General features: G+C 42.3%; 1 protein-coding gene across 1 annotated transcript in view; it reads left to right on the top strand.

Moving 5' to 3' along the window:
• Slc9a2 (solute carrier family 9 (sodium/hydrogen exchanger), member 2) overlaps positions 1–21,800 on the top strand; it is an 87,174-nt gene that overhangs the window by 61,818 nt on the left and 3,556 nt on the right. The window contains exons 5-9 of the mRNA NM_001033289.2: positions 274–476; positions 12,180–12,269; positions 12,730–12,800; positions 18,372–18,533; positions 20,014–20,110. Of these exons, the coding sequence (NP_001028461.2) occupies positions 274–476; positions 12,180–12,269; positions 12,730–12,800; positions 18,372–18,533; positions 20,014–20,110 (623 nt within the window). The remainder of the gene's footprint in view (positions 1–273; positions 477–12,179; positions 12,270–12,729; positions 12,801–18,371; positions 18,534–20,013; positions 20,111–21,800) is intronic.

A 21,800-nucleotide genomic window follows, 5' to 3' on the forward strand; every position in this document is an offset into this window, starting at 1 on the left:
TATCTCTTCACCTTTTCTTTGTGCTCATTTATCTTTTCCAGGCTTTTAGTGCAAATAAAATTAGCCTGCCTTTTTGTCTCTAATCATGATAGGTGGAAGCATGTTATCCTTACAAAATAAGAGCAAGGACCCAAGAGTCCCCAGTGTTTGCAGTTCAGGGGTCCAGAGTTGGGGTGGGTAGGCCTCGTGAGTCTTTTTAAACACTTCCCACAGTCACAGAGACTCAGAATCCCCAGTCCATATTCACGAAATCTGCTCTCTCTTTATCCATAGGCGTCTTTGTCCTGACTCAGGTGATTAACTGGTTCCGGACCATCCCGCTAACCTTCAAGGACCAGTTCATCATTGCCTACGGAGGGCTCCGTGGCGCCATCTGCTTTGCACTGGTGTTTCTCCTCCCTGCTACTGTGTTTCCCCGAAAGAAGCTGTTCATCACGGCTGCTATTGTCGTTATATTCTTCACTGTCTTCATCCTGGTGAGTGTAGCGTCCTTCTAGAAAAGTCTCTCTCTTTAGCAGGAGATGTGCAAGTTCTGAATACCAATTACCCGGATGAACGCTGTGTGTGGTGTAAGTGCATTGACGCTTCAGGAGCCAGGCGAACAGGGAACATGATATTTCCTGTCAGGGTTCATGTGCTGGATTACGTAGGGCATTACAAGAGTCCAATTGGTCACTTGGTCTCACAGAGGGAACGGTTATTTAAGGAAACTCAGCTCAGGAGTAGAGTTTACCACTGAAAACCAACGAACTGCACACTCTAATCCTTGTCATTTGCCTTGCTCTCCGACCTAGTAAATGTACTTGCTGGGTGCTGGTTGTGAGCCACGACCTTCCAGCAGCTACTTGATGCCTTGCTCCCCTCGAGCAGGGGAGTGGTGAGTCCAGCATGTGGTGGGCAAACAGTAAGCAACTTCATCAATATGCCAGCTCTCAGATTATAATTTGCGAATATTCGTTCAGCAAAGATGGATTTGTCTTGCGTTCTATGACAGGCACTGCTTTCAGAATTTAGCATTCTTCCTGAGCAAAATGATCTTGTCTTTGCAGAACTTCCGTTCTTGTTGGAAGTTAGGGGAGAAACCTGATAGTAATGCATGGAATATACTTAAAGAGAGAAGATACTACACAATAAATGAGACAGGTATCAGGAATGGAGAGGGAACCATAGACAGAGAGCGGGTTACAATTCTAAATTGATATTCGCAGAAGGGAAAGATTATGACATTTGCCTGCAGGAGGCAGACACATTATCGAAGCTCAGGCACATGCGCTGGGGAAGATCTTTTTTCCTAAGCAAAATGTTCTTGGCTGGAGTATAGGGTGGTCTAGAGTAACATAGAATACATGGTGGAAGCTTGCATTATTTGGGGCTGTGAAGAGCTTTGCTCTTCTGCAAGGAAGGGGACACAAAGTAGAGACCAAGGAAGGCTGCATACAAACCCTGATGGTGGCCAGAAAAGGAGTAAAATCCCAAGGTACATTCTGAATGCAGAGCCTGCAGGATCTCTCAAGATGTGACATCTGTGTGTGTGGGAGGAGGAGGAGGAGGAGGAGGAGGAGGAGGAGGAGGAGGAGGCGGCTTTGGTGGTTCCCAGGGCTGATGCCTGAGTGAGAAGAATGGACTTGCCCTCAAATGAGGAGGGAAGGTCTGTGCTTGAAGGACACCAAAACTAGAGAGTTATCAGTTCAATTGCAAGCTTATTGGGCTCTGCAAAAATAACAACAAAAAAAAAGAGACAGGTGTGCAAAGAGTCCTCAGCATTGCAGTGCACACAGATTCTTACAGTCTGTTCTCCACAAGGCAGCTCAGCTTTGCATGTTCTCAGACCTCCCAGCACGAGAGTGGGCTCTGTGGAATCCTGGCCACGGATGCTCAGGATACCCTGTTAGGTTGAGATGATACTTTTCCTTACAGTCTTTGTCATCCATACCTTTATAGATCCCTTCAGGGGCTACCCTAGGGTGGTGAGCATGTCATGTGTCAGGTTAGAGCTTTCCTATGTGTGACATCTCATCTTGTCCTCAAAATAATCTTCTGAGATGAAGACCAGCATCACCTCCCAGGAGCAAACTCATTCTCAGAGAAGAAGATGACCCCAGGGTGAAGTATTGAGCCTGAGGCTGACCAGAGCTGCAAAAATACCAAGCCCTTTCTGCTCAGTACTCCTAATGCACTGAAAGAGGCAGCAGTCACTATGTTACAGATATGTGTGAGTGGTGGTGGGAATGTGTGCAGAGAAAGTCATTGGAAATTCTGTTGTGTTAACATCACCCGGTATGTGCACACAAACCCACTTATCCACCCATACTTTGACATAGCCTATTTTAATGTTCTATTTCTTTGAAGGATTTCTGTTGAGGCAAGGCACAAGTACACACATTGGCTTGGGAAAAGACCATCAGTATCTTTGTGTTCTCCTCTCTGGGTCAATTAGAGATCTTCAGGGACGAGAGCCTTCATGGAGTTGTTGCCTCCATTGGTTAAAAAAAAATGCTTTCTGGGATTCTCTGGATCGCCCACCCAAGGTTGAGTACAGTGACCTATTTTTATACTGAGTACAAGGAGTTCGTTGTAAAATAATGGGGAAATATGATACAGCATACAAGTGAATAAGCAGTGTCATTTGTCCACCACTGTTTTGAGGGTTGTGTGTTCTATGTAGCTCCATGGAGTATACTGGCAGCTCAGTAGCTCCGTTTGCTCTAGTTTCGTCACACAGGAGACTGGGGCTTTTAGTTCTTGAGCTATGACATCACTGGCAGAGCTTCTCAGCTTCCTGTTTTGTGTACAAGCTATTGCCGATCACAGTGCACATGTGCAGTACTTTCATTTCCATGAAAGTTGTACTATAGTATTAAGACTCAGATTAGTTTGAACTTCCCCCTCCCCCTTAAATGTGAGAGGACATGACACATCTTCTGTGCACGGTGGGGAGGAATGTCCCCCTGATTTTATCGTGTCTCTTCAGTGTCTGGAACATTTGCGCCAAGACATTCAAGTTGCTCCTTACACAGCTGGGGATAAAATATAATAGGAAGCAATTTTGCCACCTAGATTTCTACTCCTGCAGTGACCTATGGCAGAATACATGCAGATATAGAGGGGCTAGAGATTTTCCTGTAATTCCAAGACCTGATGATTACCTTGCCATCGTCACCCTAGGCTCTCCCAATTGTACAGTGTACAGTACCAAGGGGCTTCCCTCCTCCTCCTAGAACAGATGCCCTCACCTCTGAGTATCAGACACAAATAGAATCACATCACCCAAGTGGGATGGGGAACTAGGTCACTGGGAAAGGGCCACAGTCCCCAGCACAAGTTTTCAAGAGCCTGTAATACAAAGCAATCCCCTGCTAGGCGCAGTTATAGAACACAATTGGCATGACTCCATAGAAAGACACTAACTCCAGACAGGGCTCACCAGACAAGCTTAATTTTACAGTCACTAGTCTCATCAAATATAAAAATATATGCTTACAGTCAGAACATCACATATGAAAAGAAAATTACTATGAAATGGAAACCATCAGTCATAGAATATATGCATAGATGATTGGTATTAACACATTAGTACAGAGTTATCAGTAATAATTTTGGTCTATTTGTGGTTGAGACTCAATCAAGAAAAATAGAAAATTATCAACTACCTACATTATATGCTTTTGCATTCACTTTGCTTTTTTATTGTTTTGTTTTGTGTTAGACAAGGTCTCACTATTTAGCATTGCTTGGCCCAGTATTCCCTTCGTAGACAAGGCAGACCTCACACCCATAGAGCTCTGGCTACCTCTACCTCCTGAGCGATGGGATTAAAGACAGGTATAATATGTATGGATATTTGGTGTTTAATATTACAGACAAGCTTGCTCTTTTGACTTGTAACAAACTGGAAAAGGAAACTATATGTATCTATCTGCTGACTTGCAGCTAATTGTCTACAGATCAGCAACAGCCCCAGGCAATGTCCAACGTGCTATGCCCAACAGCACCACCCTGGACTTTCATGTCCTGTGCCTTGGCATTAACAATGACACTACAGTAAACTTGTAGGACTTGAGACACAGTAGACACATGATATTGTCCACAGAATCTTTGGTCAACAAGCTCTTTGTAGAAGTGATTATGAATATAAGATATGAATGATGGTTGATGAATCTAAAGTGTGAAGGATGGGATACCAGCTAGCATCTGGGCAAAGACCACTCAAAGTGGAAGGAAGAGCTTACACAAAGATGCCGAGGCAGGAAATGTACAGAACAGCATGGATAACCCAGGTGAGCACACTGAAGCAGCCAAGTGGAGGCAAATGTTGCTGAGTTCAGAATGCTCGGGTAGAGTGTGCCTTTAACTGAAGGATACTAAGAAGTGCTTGTAGCAAGGGATTGTTTTGACAGGCATCATGCAGGGAGAGTGAAATATGGTAGACAAAAATAGAAGCAGGGAGACTCACATGGATGCTTGCACATGAAGGTAAAGTGTAAGGGTCCTGATGGAGAAGAAGGGACTCAGTCTACAGGCAGTAGGAGCCATGCATCGGCTACTTTGAGTATGGTGAACGTGTCAAGCTAACTAACCCTCTGGTGAAGGTGCATTTTAGGGGTCAGTATTTAGACCATGCTAGTGCACACAGGCCAGTCTTTCCCATTATAAGCTAGAGGATCACTTGATCAAACTCATTCTGATAGCCACGTGGAAGGATAGGTCATAGTTCTCCATAGTATACTAACATTCCTTTTGTGTTCCAGTGTGTGCACACCAGTTGACTATGGCCACCCTGCTTCTTCCCATATTTCTCTCACCACTGTTTCTCTATAAAACACAAGACATACATGCCCATGCATGAGCACATTTGTCCATGCACACACACACAAATTTACACTGACATCCTTCAAAAAGAAGAATAGATCCGTGAAATAATTCTGGAGAGAAATCTTAATGAGTTATGAATAATGATAAGAATAGCTAGTTATAAATATATGCAAACACATCCATATCTGTGCCTTTCAAGGAAGATATCTATTCTCTTCCAGATGGTAGTTTTTATGATGCTGGACCTATGATCAAAAATTAAAAATTATTTATGTGCATTTGGGTATTTTTATGTGTGTATGTTTGTGTACCACATGCACGGCTGGTACTCTCAGGGGTCAGAAGATGGCATCAGGTGCCGTGGAAATGGAGCTACAAATCATTGTGAGCTGCCATGTGGGTGCTGGGAATGAAACCCCAGTCCTCTGTGAGAGCAGCCCTTAGTGAATAAACTGTCTCTCCAGCAGTTCCCATTATCAAAGTTTAAGATCTGTTTCCCTCTCCTTACATCAGAATTTCTTGAAGGACAAATTCCTCCAGCCTGATACATCATCCTGGCTGTCTTCAAAAGCAGGTTATGCGTGACATGATTTATTATTTATCATAACTTGTCATGATAATTTAAACACTGCTTAAATCATGCTGCTAATCTGAGCAACACATTACGCTGGCTTTGAACGCAGCATGACTTAATGGATCTACAAACGAGCAGTCTTGACGTCTAGATATTTGAGTTCATTTTTTTCAACAAAGTAATGCCTCAACCAATAATATTATTTATATACAATGTGACAAACAGATCATGTTCTAAAATTGTATTAGAAGTTAGGGTCTGTGAGGAGCACAGCAAAAAAGAGGCCAATCTGATCTGCTCTTTTGACCTCATTCCATGTATGTTCTATCAGCCTCAGTTTACCTAGCTGTAGGATGTAGATTGTGGGTCCTCTCTCTCAGGTATTATAGGGGAATATGTATAAACAGTGCAATACCTGACATAGAGTTTTGATCTCATGATTTCATGTAAAATATTAGGCTAAACAATAATAGAGAAGTTGGCATCATTCAGTCCTTATTCAGTTATCCCTACAGTCATGTAGAAGATCCCAAGAATCCTATAAATCTATCCAGAAGCTACCTGCAAATGAGTGAACTAAATGTAAAAACAACCCATCAGCTCTCTGTCGATGACGTAATTCTCATCCTTGTGCAGACTGTGAGGCAAACAAGTGGGTACTGACACCAGCCTGATGGTTCAAAGACAGAAGACTTTATTATTCATGGCAGAAGTGATAGCCAGAATATTGTGTCAATTTCCCTTAGCTCTTGGTTCCATGAAGGTGGCACAAAGGGCTCATGAAGGACAGATGCCTGTGTAATGACCTGCTTTCTGGGAGGGGTATGGAGCTTAGGAATTTATCACTGTCTGTAAAGGGTGATGTTATTTTATTTCTCAAGATTGTTCTTTGCTCACGCCCTCAGGAATGCCCCTGATAAAAATCCCTTTGTACATGCGGGAGTACGGGGATGCTTAGAGCCCATTTACCCTTAGTGATAAATATTTGATGGTGTTGCCTGTAAAACAGAAGTGACAGTGCTATCAAATAGATGTTGTGAGGCCCCCTACCATGCGGTTTCTTTTGTTAAATAAACTACCATATTTAATTAACATTGCTAACTGGGTAGGATTCCATTGACATCGGGATAGTTAACATAGTCCTAGATAAAATGAGTAGAAAGACCCATTTAGAAAGAAAGAAAGAAAGAAAGAAAGAAAGAAAGAAAGAAAGAAAGAAAGAAAGAAAGAGAGAGGAAGGAAGAGAGGAAGGAAGAAAGGAAATTCTATGGAAACAGCTTAGGATGTGAAGAGAACAGTGAAATTTATTGCTCAGTGTTTTAAACTGAGCAATCAGAGTTAATTTAGTGATGAACAACTAGAGGATTGTTGAGTCTGTGCAGTGGGGGTTGGGGGGAAATAATTTCTTTATAGCTATGTGGGATTTATGATCTGGAATTCATAATAGAGGCTTGGGAGGTGGGAGAAGCCAACTGAGGAGTTGTCTGAAATAGACACCTTTTAAAGAATGAGATGGGGGAAGAAATATGAGGAAGAGGAAGAAGAAGGGGAAGGGGAGAAAGAAGAGGAAGAAGAGGAGGAGGAAGAAGAGGAGGAAGAAAGGGGGAAGGGGAGGGAGAAGAAGAGGGAGAAAAAGTGTTTTGAGGGCAGAGCCTAGACACCCAGCATTAATTGATAAATTGTTCAGGAAGCTGGATAATCCCAACACAGTGGCTGGTGAGGAATGAAGTATGGGGCTGGGGAGGCAGAAGCCAAGGGGCAAGAGAGTCTGCAGAGAGCAGTCCATGACCTTAGGAAAAAGCAACAGCATCCTGAATGAGGAGTGCCCATGCTGACAGGAGCACTATGATGAGGGTGACCCTGGGATTAACCAGATCCAAAAGAGAGACACTAGGGGCAAAAGATCTGCCAAGAGAAGGATGAAAGGCTTGACAAATGTGAGTCTCCTTCCAGTTTTTGTAAGATGAGAGCCTCAGCCACACATTTGATTGTAGAAGGTGTTTCTTTCGGTGTGCTTACAGAGTCCAAAGACAGACTTCTGGTATACCCGTCTATTACTCACAGTGCCTTAGTCACTTGAACTTGAAACAGCATCTGGTCTCTTACTGAACCTGAAACTCCTATTGTTTTGGGGTAAGCTGGAGGCCAGCAAGCCCAGCAATCCTTCTGCCTCGGATCCCTTAAGCACAGCCCTATTATTGATGTATGTGGCTATGCCTGACTGTTTCCACGGATTCTGAGGATCTGAACTCAGCTCTTTATGCTTGTGTAGCAAGAACTTTTACCCACTGAGTCATCTCCCCAGGCAAACAGTGATAGTTTTTATACATACTTTTTTTTTTTCAAGTTTTGTATGGAAATCCTTGCTAACTCAGCATGGAAATATTAGAAGCCCCTCTTTGTCAATATTAATTCCACAAAGAAGAACTTATTTTTTTTTCCGTGCAAATGGACCAAAAGAATACTTATTTTGCAGGGCGGTGGTGGTACACACCTATAATCCCAGCACTTGGGAGGCAGAGGCAGGCGGATTTCTGAATTCGAAGCCAGCCTGGTCTACAGAGTGAGTTCCAGGACAGCCAGGGCTACACAGAGAAACCCTGTCTTGAAAAACCAAAAACCAAACCAAAACAAAACAAAAACCAAAAAAAAACAAAAAAAAACAAAAAACAAAACAAAACAAAAAACCCCCCCAAAAAAACAAAAAAAATCCCCCAAAACAACAACAACAAAACAACAACAACAACAACAAAAAACCAAAACCCAAAAAAACAAAAAAGAATGCTTATTTTAACCAAACAACAGGGTAGGTTTTTCTCTTCTTTTCTCTCATTGGTGGCTTGAAGCAGATATAGAACAAGGTAGGAATGTTACTCCCAGTAAATCTCTACCCTTCCTGTTAGATGACTCTGAGGAGGACTCTGTGGTACTGGGTTTGTTATGCCAAACTTGAGTGACAGGTGAGGATTTCTTTGCACTTTGCAAAGACATTTTTCCCCCCATAATTTGTTGCAAGACTCTGGATTACATTTTAACTTTTTCATCCTCCACAGATAGTAACAAGCTATCTTATTCTTAGAAGTCCTAGCCAATGGCTTCCTGTGTAACCTAAATTAGAAATTTTCCAAAGGGATAAAATAGGTGTCACATCAGAGGTATCGTCTCTCCGTCCTTCCAAACCAGAGGCTTTGGCTCACGTAATTAAATATCCTGATTGGTCAGACAAGGCATGCACACAGGCCACATGCTCTTCTTCCAGCTAGATGCCCAAGAAAGGACAAAGAGAGAGGGAGAGGAACGGATCAGTGTCTCACGAGTGATTTCTATTTGGCATGATCCAGCTGAAAGCAGTTCCCAGAGATAAACACGTACTTAAAGGAATGTGATTTTAATTAGATGAACAATCTTTCAGTTATTAAGTGTGAACTTAGATGTGTTATACTTTTACCAATTTGAGCTGATCTGGGTTTCCACACTCTCTTCCTGAATTTGGTCAATGTGATTTACTCATTGGGTTCATTAACTTTCAGTCTGTCTGGCCAGTAGGAATCAACATCAGGATTGGAGATACCCATTCTGAGTTTCATATACCATGATTCCAAATACAGGATTTTCCCTTGAACTTACTGAATAAATGCTGAAAGGGGGAAGGGACATGTGTAATAGCAATTTATGTCTTCAGAATAGGTTAGACATTTTCAAGGTTGAGAATTACACTGGATTTCTTGTTTTAATCTTGAGCTCCCAGCATACAGAAGATCTATGGGACATGAAACTCAGTGAGGTCACCATCTCTGAAAATCACAATTGTGTTTCATTTGTTTTGCATTTGTTAAAAATTCTAGAATGTGTTGATTGGGAAACTGTTATTAGCTCCTGTGTGATTTGCAAGTGGCAGACTGAAATGTAAATATGACACAAGAGATGTCTCATATCAAATTTAGTTGGAATTGGTTTTCACTTAAGAAGGTTAAGAAAAAAAGGAAAGCAAGAAACATACTAGAAAAATGCTTCCACTGGATCGACGGAACAAAACTTTGAAACAAATCCTCGTGTGCACATAGAGGTATTATGTAATCAAAACCATTGTTTTTTAATTAATACATTTATATTATAAATTTTAATATAAATATAACATATTTATATTAATATTATAATATTAATATATTTATGTTATATTTATATTATATAACACATTATATTATATTTAATATAGATATAATATAATTTTAATATAAATTATAAATATTTATAAATATATAAATTTATTAATTTATAAATATCCTGATAGCAGCCTCTTCTCCCTCATCTCCTCCCAACAATTCCCCTTCCCCTCCTCCTATCCATTCCTCTTTCCTTTCTCTTCAGAAAAGGGGAGGCTTCTCATGAATATTCACCAGCCTTGGCATGTCAAGTTGCAGTAAGACTAGGAGCATCTACTCCTTTTGAGGCTAGACAAGGCAGCCCAGTTAGAGGAAAACTAACAACAACAACAACAACAACAGCAACAAACAAAGGCAGGCAACAAAGGCAGACAGTCCCTGTTCCTCTTAGAAATCCCACATGAAGATCAAGCTATACAACTGTTGCATGTTTAGAGGGCGTAGGTCAGTTTCATGCATGATATTTGGTTGGTGGTTCAGGCTCTGTGAGCTCCTATGGGCTCAAGTTAGTTGGTTCTGTGGGTTTTCTATTGGTGTCCTTGACCCCTCTGGCTCCTACAGTCCTTCCTACCCCCATCTTCTGTAGGACTCCCCCGAAGCTCCATCTGATATTTTCTCTGGGTCTCTGCGTCTGTTTCCATCAGTTCCTGTGTGAAGCCTCTCAGATGAGAGTTATGCAGAGAGGCTCCTATCTGCACATATAGCAGAGTATCACTTACAGTGTCAGAGGTGGACTCCCTCTCACAGCCTGGTCCTCAAGCTAGACTAGTCATTGGTTGAACATTTTCTCCATTTCTGTCAGAATGATTTCAAAAGGCTAAAGGCAAGCTAAGAGTTGTCACAACCACATTTTTAGCAATTGAGAGGCGGAGGCAGGAGGATTGGTAACAATGTAAAGGCTAGACCAGGTTACAGAGTGAGTTCCGAGCTACCACGGGCTTGTCTCAACTCAACATCTAAATACAGGTGAGACGTGAGATGGAAGTCAAGTGGCATACAATATACTTCAACATAGCTGCCCCCTCTCACCAAGAAAACAATCCATCTCACACATGCAGCTTTCGTGCTATATATCCCCAAGCAAGAACCTGGTGCTCCTTCCACACAGCACCTCTCCTGCCTCTTTTAGTGACAATTTCACACCTTATATGTGTCCTATCTGATGGATTGTGTTGTGTCTGCAAATTCCCCTTTATTTTCATTTTTGAAAAAATAATTCTGGTCACCTTTTCTCTTGTAGGTTATTTAGATTGCCCAAGTCCTGGTTCACATCTGAACATTACATTATCATGTTGTGTTGTGTGTAGGCATTAGTTAGGAAAAGATGTCATTATAATCTATTCATCCAATTTAAAACTTTAAATGTATTTTTAGATTTCAAATCTTTCTAATATTCTTCAGTTAAGTTTTACCATTCTCCATGTAGGGGGTTTATGCAATTGTCATAAGGCTTTGTATATATGAATATAAAAACATAGACTGTATCTATGTGTACATAGTTTCTCCCAGTGTATATGCCGTATTATATAGCAGTATATATTAGTTACACAAGCATACCCTGTAGCAATAATATGATGTAATACATCATAAAATAAACATTGCTGTTATGTGATTATTGTTTATACTCTTTAAGGGTTGGACCATGTGTGTTGATTTTCTTCTAGTCACTTTTCTTGCTGTTTCCATAGGGAAGGGATCTCTTAAACTTTAGAACAAAGATACGAACTGTCCATCAGCAAGGCATTCTTGCCACTTTGTTGTTAGCACTTCCTGCCTTTTCTCTTGTCTCTGTTTGGAGTGCAACCTGTGAATCTGTGCCTGACAGCAGAATTGAGTGCCCTCTGCTCTCCGTGCCTCTAATGAAGATGCGTTTAATGGTTCATTATGAAGTGAGGTGTTGACTGTGGAACTGTACAGTGATCTTTGTTCTGCATATGGAGTTTCCTTTATTCCCCTACTTTACTCCGGAGTTTGTCATTTTCTCAGGGTGAGCTCTGAGTTTGCTGAGCTCGCCCTTGCAATGTTTCCCACTGCTGCTCAGAGGCTCTCCTGGAGTCTCTGCCAGGAGGTGATGCCAGCACCTTTCAGGATTCTTGCTGAGCACTTTCTCAGTTTGAAGCTTCCTTGGAGCTCTCCATGAGTCTGGCTGTCACTCCTTTGGACTCCTTTGTGACTGTGTTGGGATAGAGATGACCTTCTTTTAGATACAGTCCTAGAACGGCGGACCTTTGCTGTCCATCTTCGTGTTCTCATGCCCAAGCCCCATGACATGCATGCAGAAGCAGCTTAGGGAAAATTGTCTCTGTAGTATGAACAAATGGAAAAGTCACTGGAGAGTTTCCTCTGAATAAAACAGCAAATAGCCAGGTCCTCGGAACTTCATTATTTCTTACAGTTATCTTCCAATACTTTCCATTTTGGGCATCTGGTTTATGTTGGAAATGGTCTTATGAAAATCAGACATCTGTGGAAAAGAAAGATAAGAATAACAAAATTTTGCATGTACTATTTTAACCCTTAGCAACAGTCTAGCTTTCGTTGGTGGTCGGTGATCCTTAGGAGATGATAAAGTATGGTTCAGTCTTTTGCTTATGAGAAAAACCTTTACTTATGTACATATTTTCATGTAGGGTATAACCATCCGGCCACTGGTGGAATTTCTTGATGTTAAGAGATCCAATAAGAAGCAGCAAGCTGTCAGTGAAGAGATCCACTGTCGGGTAGGTGCTGACCGGAGATCAGCTTAATAAAGAAAGTGTGTAGTCATGAGAGAAACCCCCTTGCTATTGTGCACTGCTGGAAAGGAAGGGAAGAGGAGAAGGCTCAAGGGGATGGGGGAGGCCTCAGGAAGGTCTGTGATGGGAGGCAGACTCTTCATAACTCCATGATATCCAGTCCAAGCCAGCTAAAGTCCCGAACCAGCAGAGAGAAAAGAAAACCTTCAACCTGAAAATGTTTCTACGAGCTATTTCTTGTCATTTTGAAAATGATGATAAAAATTAGGATGATCAAAGTAATGAAAATATTTCCTTAGGAATTGAAGATAAATGGTTAGCTAACTGCTTTCAGCACAACCAACTGTGTGTGTGTGTCCCTGGAGTTCGGTGTGGCGTCAGTGGAATAAAAAGGACCACTTGTAAGAAAAAGCCAATGATTAGCCTGTATTTCCTTCTCTTGTAGTTTTTTGATCATGTGAAGACTGGGATTGAAGATGTGTGTGGACACTGGGGTCACAACTTCTGGAGAGACAAGTAAGAGGCCAAGCAATGTTGTATCAAAGTGGCTCTTGGTCACTATTGGAAACAAAATATACAGGTCACTAGTGGAAACATAATACTCGTAGTTGTACTGTTTTTCACCCTGGGAATCCCCTGCTGTGCTACTGAGTGTCCTTTTATGGTTACTCTTAGCTATAGACGGGCATAATGAGACATGCTTGTGATCCCAGAACCCTAGAGTCTAAGGCAGGAGGCTCCACATGAACTCAAGGGCAGCCTAGGCTACTTAGTGACTGTGTCGACTACTATGACAACATCTTAGCTACAGCAGAGTTATAAAATTGTTATACATGAGGCAGGAGCTTATTTCCCTATGCGAATAACATGAAACAGGAGACCCTGGCTTAGCAGATGAGAATTCCACTCGTGTTCCCATTAACTGGGCATGGCATCTATACTCACCCTGGAGAAAGAATTACGCCTTCAATGTCATCTATTCCAGGGACAAGATGGAAGAAAGATCATCTTAAGACAGGACATCCTCTGCCATCATTAGCCAGGATTCTCAGAAGCAGTCAAATAGCTTTTCCATGCCATTCCTCACTGCAGAGGAACCACGAGCCCCAGTCAATGAGTAAAAAGCCAAGGGTTCAAATACTGTCTTTTCTGCCAGGCAGAGATTCACAGCACCAGGGATAACAGTAAACTGAAAGAAGAAAAAATCATGAGCTTACGTTGAGGGATTCATGTACCTGAATGTACAGGTGTACCTTTTATAGAAAGCGCGTGTGCGCGCACACACACACACACACACACACACACACACACACACACAGAGATACTTCTTTTGTTGTTGTTTGGTTTGGTTTTGATTTTGTTTTTTTTTTGTTTCTGTTTTTGTTTTGTTTTGTTTTGTTTTTGAGATAGGCTTTTTTTTTGTGTAGCCCTTGCTGTCTTGGAACTCGCTCTGTAGACCGAGCTGTCCTTGAACTCACAGAGATCCACCTGCCTCTGCCTCCCAAGTGCTGGGATTAAAAGCATGTGCCACCACTGTCCAGCCTGGATTTATTGTTACCATAAAGGCTCTGTGGTGGTCAGATACAATTTAGTACCTGTCTTGCTGGTGGTTATAAATTGAGGTGGGACCAGTTGACTAGATAAAGTAATAGATTGAGAAATGAAGGGATTCTGACAGCTGCATTTGAAACATGGGGCCCAGAAGCCATCCCTCATCATCAAATGGGAGCCCATGGTGGGTATCAGAAACAGCCATGCTGGCAATGTGGCTAATGCTACCAGCAGGCCCCTTTTTGTACAAAGTGATCTGTGAGTATTTGTGCACATATTGCTGGCTAGGCCAGACATCTCAAGAGAGAGAGAGAGAGAGAGAAAGCAACATTTAAGCTAGAACATTAAGTCAGAGAGAGACATTCTAGACCATATTGAGATATTTCCTCTTGCTTTTCCTCTTTAACTGACTCACAGAAATTTTACTCCACTACTCACTTATTGATATAAACTTGGCCGTTAACTGATCTATGTATTTAAGGTGGAAGAATTTGCATGCTTCTCTTTGCTCACACAATATAGTACGGTATTGGGCTATATATGATGTATATGTCAGGGCATCAAATTTTATAATACAGAAAACAAAGGAATTATATAGTAAACAGGTGTGTGTGGAGGGGTTGCAAGTTTGTGTGTGTGTGTGTTGTGTGTGCGAATGTGTGTGTGATTAGAAGTGGAGATATGGGAGAGATTGAGCCTTCAGGAATGCATTGAGTTACAAAGACATTAGTGTCAGAGCAATTACAAAGCTTAAAGCATTGTTCATGTTCATGAACATTAGAAGGTCCCCTGAGCTTAGTCTTTCATAAACTAAGGAGAGATGTTTTTGTACAGGCAGAGTACCCTGTTAACCACCTGGGACCACAAGGTAATGAAGCTGTAAAACTCTGGACAAACTGCCATTTCTCTCGGGAAGCATTCTTTTTTTCCTGGAGGTGGATTAAAGTTAGCCTTGTTCCCTCTCCAACTCTTTTGTGCAGTCTAGGAATTATGTGCAAATCAATACGACAGACTTTCTTCTCTTTCCCTGCTGTTTTATCTTCTCCCTTTCAAGTCTGTCACCTTTGCTGCTCTATAGACTCCTAGCAGCAGTCTCTCCACATGGTGAGCTGAGGAAGAGGCACACTGCAGACTGGAGAGTTTCCGTTCAATGGCGAAGACTGGGAGGTTTCATTTTCCTCCCGTCCTTGTGCATCCAAGGACAGAGAATACAGACATGTGTAGGCACTCACTAGCTCAGCAGCCCCTGGGCGCATTTGGGAACAAGAGGTGACATCCTATTTGGCTTCCTATTGCTGTGATGGAGACCAGGACCCAAAGCAACCTGTGGAGGAAAGGGATTCATTCATCAAACAGCTTCAGTGAACTATGAGGAGGGAATCAGGCCAGGAGCTCAAGGCAGGAGCTCAAGGCACAAACAGGGAGAGACCTTGGAGAAGCATTGCTCCCTGGCTTGTCCCTAGCTCAGCCTGCTTTTCTATACCACCCAGTAGCACATGTCTAGAAGTGACACAACCCACACAGTTGAGAGTGCTCTGCTCTATTGATCAATAATCAGGAAAATGACAGTCTTATGAAAGCACTTTCTCAATTGGGATTCCTTTTTCCCAGACAGCATTAATTTGTGTCAAAATAGCAACAGCAGCAGCAGCAGCAGCAGCAGCAGCAAAAACTCAACCAGTGCCAAGAAGGGGGTGGTGAGGCTGAGATCATGTGGGTTTGAAGTGGAACCCAGGCGAAGGTCAGAAGAAATCCATGTGTCTCTGAGGTCCACAAATGTCTTTCAGGCAGGCCTTTCAAGGAAGCCATAGCTGGACTGTGAGCACGAACAAGAGGAGTGCTGACATGTATGGCTTGTCTCTGGGAGCAAATGTTGCTTTTCCATGATGCTGTTCATCAGCAACAAAAAGTTTTGATTAATCCACAGCATTTTACAACCTCATGTTCAATTCCCACACAAACTTCAAAACAGTTTCTTGAGTGTCACCTGCACAATCATTAGGAAAGTGGATCCAGGACACTGGGTGCTGACACAAGTTGTTTTCATATCAATTATGAATCTCCTCTCAGGTGTGTACAGAGCCATGGACACCACCAAAAAGGAACATACAAAAAGGAGTTGTGATTTGAGCATGTTGGGTATCTTTCCTTTATTCCAAAGCCTTCGGTGTCACCTCATTGGCCCTAGAAGAGAATTCCTGAGGTGCTTGATTTGATCAGTTGAGAACAGAATGGAAGGTGACACAGTGGTGACTTTGCTACGGTGATATGAAAGGCAACACCCGTGTGGAGCTTGACAGAATGGGCCAGGGAGAAAGCAATAAGAAAACAGGCACTCCTCCTGTGGGACAGAGCGGCTGCCAGTCCCATCTCTGTCACTCTCCCTTTAGTTTATCTCTGCTAAAAATCTAAAGCAATCATAGTCATATGAGAAGTGCTAGAGGCCTTGTATTACTGCAAAGAATCCTGGCTCGGTGAGCCTGGCACGAAATTCAAAATAAACATCGGAAAGAGTAGGCCCAGCCTTCTAATAGTAATGGGCCACTAACACAGCACATTCAGGGTGGCTCCTTAATTATTCAGAGCCCTCCAGCACTCAGGACAAAGGAGCAGTGCCAAGAATGTGGGTGAATGTGGGTTTCCCTCATGGCACAGGTGTGCCAGCCAGTAAACCTCTTTGGGTCTACGGTGAATCAATGCTATATACCAATTTCTTTCTCAGCAAATATTTATTACCTATTGTTTTACTTATATGCTGGCATGCAGTGTTGCATAACCACATTCACAAAGCCAGCTGATCAAAATAGCAGTCATTTATTATTAACCTGTGCGAGTCTAGAAGCTGCATGTGGGCTGGGCTGGGCTGGGCTCATCTGGGCTGGGCTTGTTCTTGCTCCTGCAGGGCAGAAGGTAGTCAGCTGATCCTGCCAGAGCTTGTCTCACATGGTGGAGGTAAATTAAGGACATCATTTATATCCTGTTCACCTTGGTTCATAGACATGATGGTGTGTGCCTAAGGTGGTGTGGACACGCAGGATCTGGGATTCCATGGTGAGCCTCTTTGGTCATTGTACCAGTGAAAGACTCTTTGGCCATTGTGTCAAGAGGAGGCAATTCACCAAACCAGTAACAGTATTGATCACTGTGACTAGGAATAGGCAAAGGTCATCTAGACTATAACAGAAAGCTACTGTTGGGTTTTGGCAGATCTAGATATAACAAAGCCCTGGGGCCAACAGATATGTCTATAATGCACAAGCTTAAACTGTGCCTGGCTCAGTTCTCTGCATAGGGGGCACAGAGGTGGCAAGAATCGCCATAATGCCGATTTTACCTTTGACTGCAAGAGATGGACTGTAAGGTGAATAAGAAAACTACATACCCTGCTAGAGAATGATAGCTGTCAGGTAGAATAATACATCTGGACAGGGAGAGGGGAGGGGAGATGAGGTTCAAAGGAGTGGGAACAGGGGGAGGTGGTTGCCTTTGGACACAGCACACAGAGGTCAGGCTCGCTGAGGTTCTTTTGTGATAACGGTGGCTGAATGTTACAGAGAGACGTAAAGGCTACATAGAAAATCATTCCTAGTAGATGGGACAATGACTATAAAGACCCTCAAAGTACAGGTGCCCAGGAGCAGAGGTAGGAGGGACCCCACGCGGGTGGTAGCTAGTGTTCTGAAGGCATTTCCAGAGACTCTGGTTCCTGTGCTGACAATACACTCCAGGGGCAGGGACACCTAGTAGATGCCCAAATCAGTATCAAGGTCCAGGAGGAAAAAAAAACACAATAGAATCTGGGACCATCGTGATGGCACTAAAGGCACTAAAGGTGCTAAAAAGTGACCAGGCTTTTGTATATATTTAGATGGTGATCATTGACCGAGTGGTATGGAATGTTAGTTGGCAGGGACTGCCATCATGAAGCTGTACACAATAGGAGGGTCAAACAGCAGAAATGGGTTGTCTCACTTTTATGAGGAATATAAAGTCAAACACAGGCTGTGAACAGGGGCTGTTCACCTCGAGTGCTTTAGGGAAAGAGGTGTTGCTCTTTGCTTGCAGAGGGTTCTGCACTCTGAGACTCTTCACGCTCATGTCTCCTTGAGCTTCTGTGTCTACAGATGTCAGTCTTACCAGTGTGGCAGTCACACTGAGGGGACCCCACTCTAATGACATCATGTCATCTTAGTCACATTTGTGAAGACCACGTCTCCAAATGAGGTCTCAGTCAGATGCACTAGGACTCAGAAAGTTGACATGGGAACTTCATCCCACATCGTGGATTATGGAAAAGAAAGATTGCACAGGAGGTCAAAGAGTTTGACCTGGTGGAGGCCAGGGGAGGGGCAGGGGTCTCAGTTCCACTCAGAGTTTGGACGGTTGTTAGCTACTTCATATATACGAGCATATATGTGCATACAGAAAAGCATATATAAAAATTCACATATGGTAAGACTAATTCTTTACTTTGGAGTGTTTTTCTTATTCAACAAGGTATTCATTAATTTAAACTCTGGATTTACTTATTTGTAGGTTTAAGAAGTTTGATGACAAATACCTTCGGAAGCTTCTGATTCGGGAAAACCAACCCAAGTCCAGTATTGTGTCCTTATATAAAAAGCTTGAGATAAAGCATGCCATTGAAATGGCAGAGACAGGGATGATAAGCACTGTCCCCTCATTTGCATCTCTCAAGTGAGTACCACTTTGTCAAGGGAAGCGAATGTAATAAGTATGCATTGGTATGGGTTTGAGATGTGTGATAGTAATAGTATTATAGTAACACTATACTATATCCATTATAGTATACATATGTATATACTGCACACATGTATATATACACTTTAATATAATATATATTAATTTTAAATGCTATATAATAACATATATCCTATATGATATACATTGTATAATACACACAATAATATATACCATATACACATATAATATATACATTATAGTATATAACATACAAAATATGTATATATGCTATATACTACATAATATATAGCATATACTATATAATGTATAATATTGTATATATTATACAATGTGTATCATATATGATATATATGCTATCATATATAGTGTACATAGTATTACATATTATAAGCCATATGTATTATATATAATGTATATATAATATAATAAAATATAGTGGTATAGTATAATAATAATAATAATAATAATAATAATATTGTTAATGTAAATCCTAGAGTGACGGTTTAAGATCTCAAAACAGAGTTAGATTCTGGGTAAATGCCAGAGCTCTGGGTGTATACTATGCCTGTCATGTTTATGTTACATTATGCTGTATGTTTTGTTATACTGGAAATGGAAAGTCCAAAATCACAGTCATGTTTAGGGTGTCTGTGCCTTTGTCAAATTAGTTTTGGGTGGTTCAGTACCAGTTGAAAGTGAGTTAAAACTCTCTTAGCCTTGTCAAATGGGCTGTTCTCAAGGTGTGTTAGATTCGCTCCTATGACTGTACCCAGAATGCATCTGTTTCCTTAGGGAGTACTCACAGCAGTGCACTTAGTCTTGGGCAAACACACATGGTTTCTGGATGCAGTGGTTCCCAGCCATGGTTGAACATTGGAGACCCCTTTGGAGTATAAGCGACTATAAAGGCCTGGGTGTCACTCTTCAAGAACTCAATCCAGATTCCCTGGATGGGGCTTAATAAATTAAGTTAGATTTCTAATTGGACATGTGCTAATTCAATTTCTATTGGAACTGACGAGTCTGCATTACTTTCTGCTAGAGCAAGTCTTTTAAAACTAATCACGTGAGAAGCTGTCTGTGGCAACATGTACCTGCAGTCACAGGGTCCCAGGGCCAAGGTCTCAGGAGGGCGAGCTCTGGGCCAGCCTGGGCTACAACACAGACATTGGGTATGGGAAAGCATGACGTAATAGTTGACCCTGGAACCTCATACACAGTTAAAGTTAACGGGAATGGCTTTATCACTGAAATAAGTTTTAGAAACTTAATTATTGTAAAACTGAATACTTTAAAAGTATTCAGAATGTTTGAAAATACTGAGCAATTTCTAATTGCTCCTTTTAAACTAATATGTTATTCTGAAGTGATGATGTTATAACACTAAAGCTGGAATTAACGATTCTAAAGTACTTCACAAGGTAAAATACTTTTCTCCCCTAACCATTTTCAGTGACTGCCGTGAAGAGAAAATAAGGAAGCTCACGCCAGGCGAAATGGATGAAATTAGAGAGATATTATCACGGAATCTCTATCAAATCCGTCAGCGGGTAGGAAAAATTTATACATCAGAATACTTTTGGCTAAAACCATGCTTTCCAGCTGGGCTCCATGAGTAAGTTTCTCTGTAGATATCTGTCCTGGCGAGTGTCACAGGGGTCACCCCCGCCACCCTTGTTCTCCCAGAATCCCATTCTGGAGCCCGCTAAGTTCTCCCAGACACCTGAGCTGAAGCACCAGAGGCCCGGGGTTTCTGATGCTTTGGTTTTAGAGACAAAGGCTGATGTGCTGACCAGGTGTGAACAGATGAGCTGCTTGTCTTATATATTAAAGCACATGTGGGTCTGGGGGCATACATAGCACAGCAGGGAAGAGGGTGCTCAGCCCTTGGAGAAGACCTGAGCTGTATTTCCAGCACCCAAGCAGGGTAACCCACAACTGCCGATAACTCCAGCTCCAGAGGGCTCCAGTACCCATACCCCACACAGGCACAGACACATAGAGATAATAAAATACTATCTTAAGAAGTCTTAAAGGGCTGGAGAGATGGCTCACTGGTTAAAAGCTCTTACTGTTTTCCCAGAGGTCCTGAGTTCAATTCCCAGCAATCAAACATGGTGGCTCACAAACATCTGTAATGAGATCTGGTGCCCTCTTGTGGTGTGTCTGAAGACTGCTACAGGGTACACATACAAATAAATCAACTCTTCATAAAGTGCTAGAATTTCTTTGTGTCTTCTGAGCTCCTCTTACAGTATTACCATCATTAACACCCTATTCTAATAATATGCAAATGACATGTTAACAATATGCCAATAGTCCAGGAGTCTTGCCCGTTGCCAAGAGTCACTTAGCACACAGCTTGTGTTCACTCCTTTGAGCCCCTCTCAATATTCTTGTTGTCTCCATTTCACAGATGAAGAAACAGAGGCATGCTCAGCCTGGCAGAGATCATCTCCATGTCCTCAGAGTCTATACCTGTAGACTTAGCGGTCACCATTTCGCCCATATTTGCCTTACCACCCCTTTCTCTATGTCTCTTTCAAGGGCAGCAGCCTCCTGTTTAAAATGAAACAAAACAATGGACGTTGTTTCCAGGATAATTTGGAGTCTCTACAGCCAAGCTCCCCTTTATCCAACACGATTCTATCCATCCACCCACGTCAGACTCTCATGGAACAACAGATTCTCTGCTCAAGCCTTGCCCTGCGCAGGGTGTACTCTCTATACTTAGAGCCAGCCCCCGCTTCCTGTTATCTGGCCGGTAGCCTCCTAGGTTTAGGTTCTTGTTAAGAACCATGCTATCCCAGCCCTATTGTAGAGCAGATAACACGCAGAGCTCAGGCAGTGCGACTGGTCGAGCATTTGTTTTTATGGTTTTATTGGACTCAAATGTCCAACTAGGTAGTAAACTCCTCGAGACACAAGCAGAATCTAAACCTCGTCACCTTTTTATTGGCCCGCAGGTCATTTGAGAACACGGGTTGAGATGTTCATTCCGATTCTATCGGGAAATGAACTGAAGCCGTAACTATGCTGAATGTGGGATCTGGAGGGCCTTCATTTGGAGGTGATAGTTGCTGGTGGTGACAGAGCATCTCCCTCTGACAGCCCTGAAATTAGTCAGAAGGGCTGGTGCCACCAAGTGTCAGCACAGCTCAGGTTTATGGCTGCAATCTCAGCTCAGTAGAGAATATGTTTGAAAGTGATGTTTGTTTTGCTGTCAGTCATGGCAGAAAC

This window comes from Mus musculus, chromosome 1, assembly GCF_000001635.26.
Source record: "Mus musculus strain C57BL/6J chromosome 1, GRCm38.p6 C57BL/6J".
NCBI classification, from domain to species: domain Eukaryota; kingdom Metazoa; phylum Chordata; class Mammalia; order Rodentia; family Muridae; genus Mus; species Mus musculus.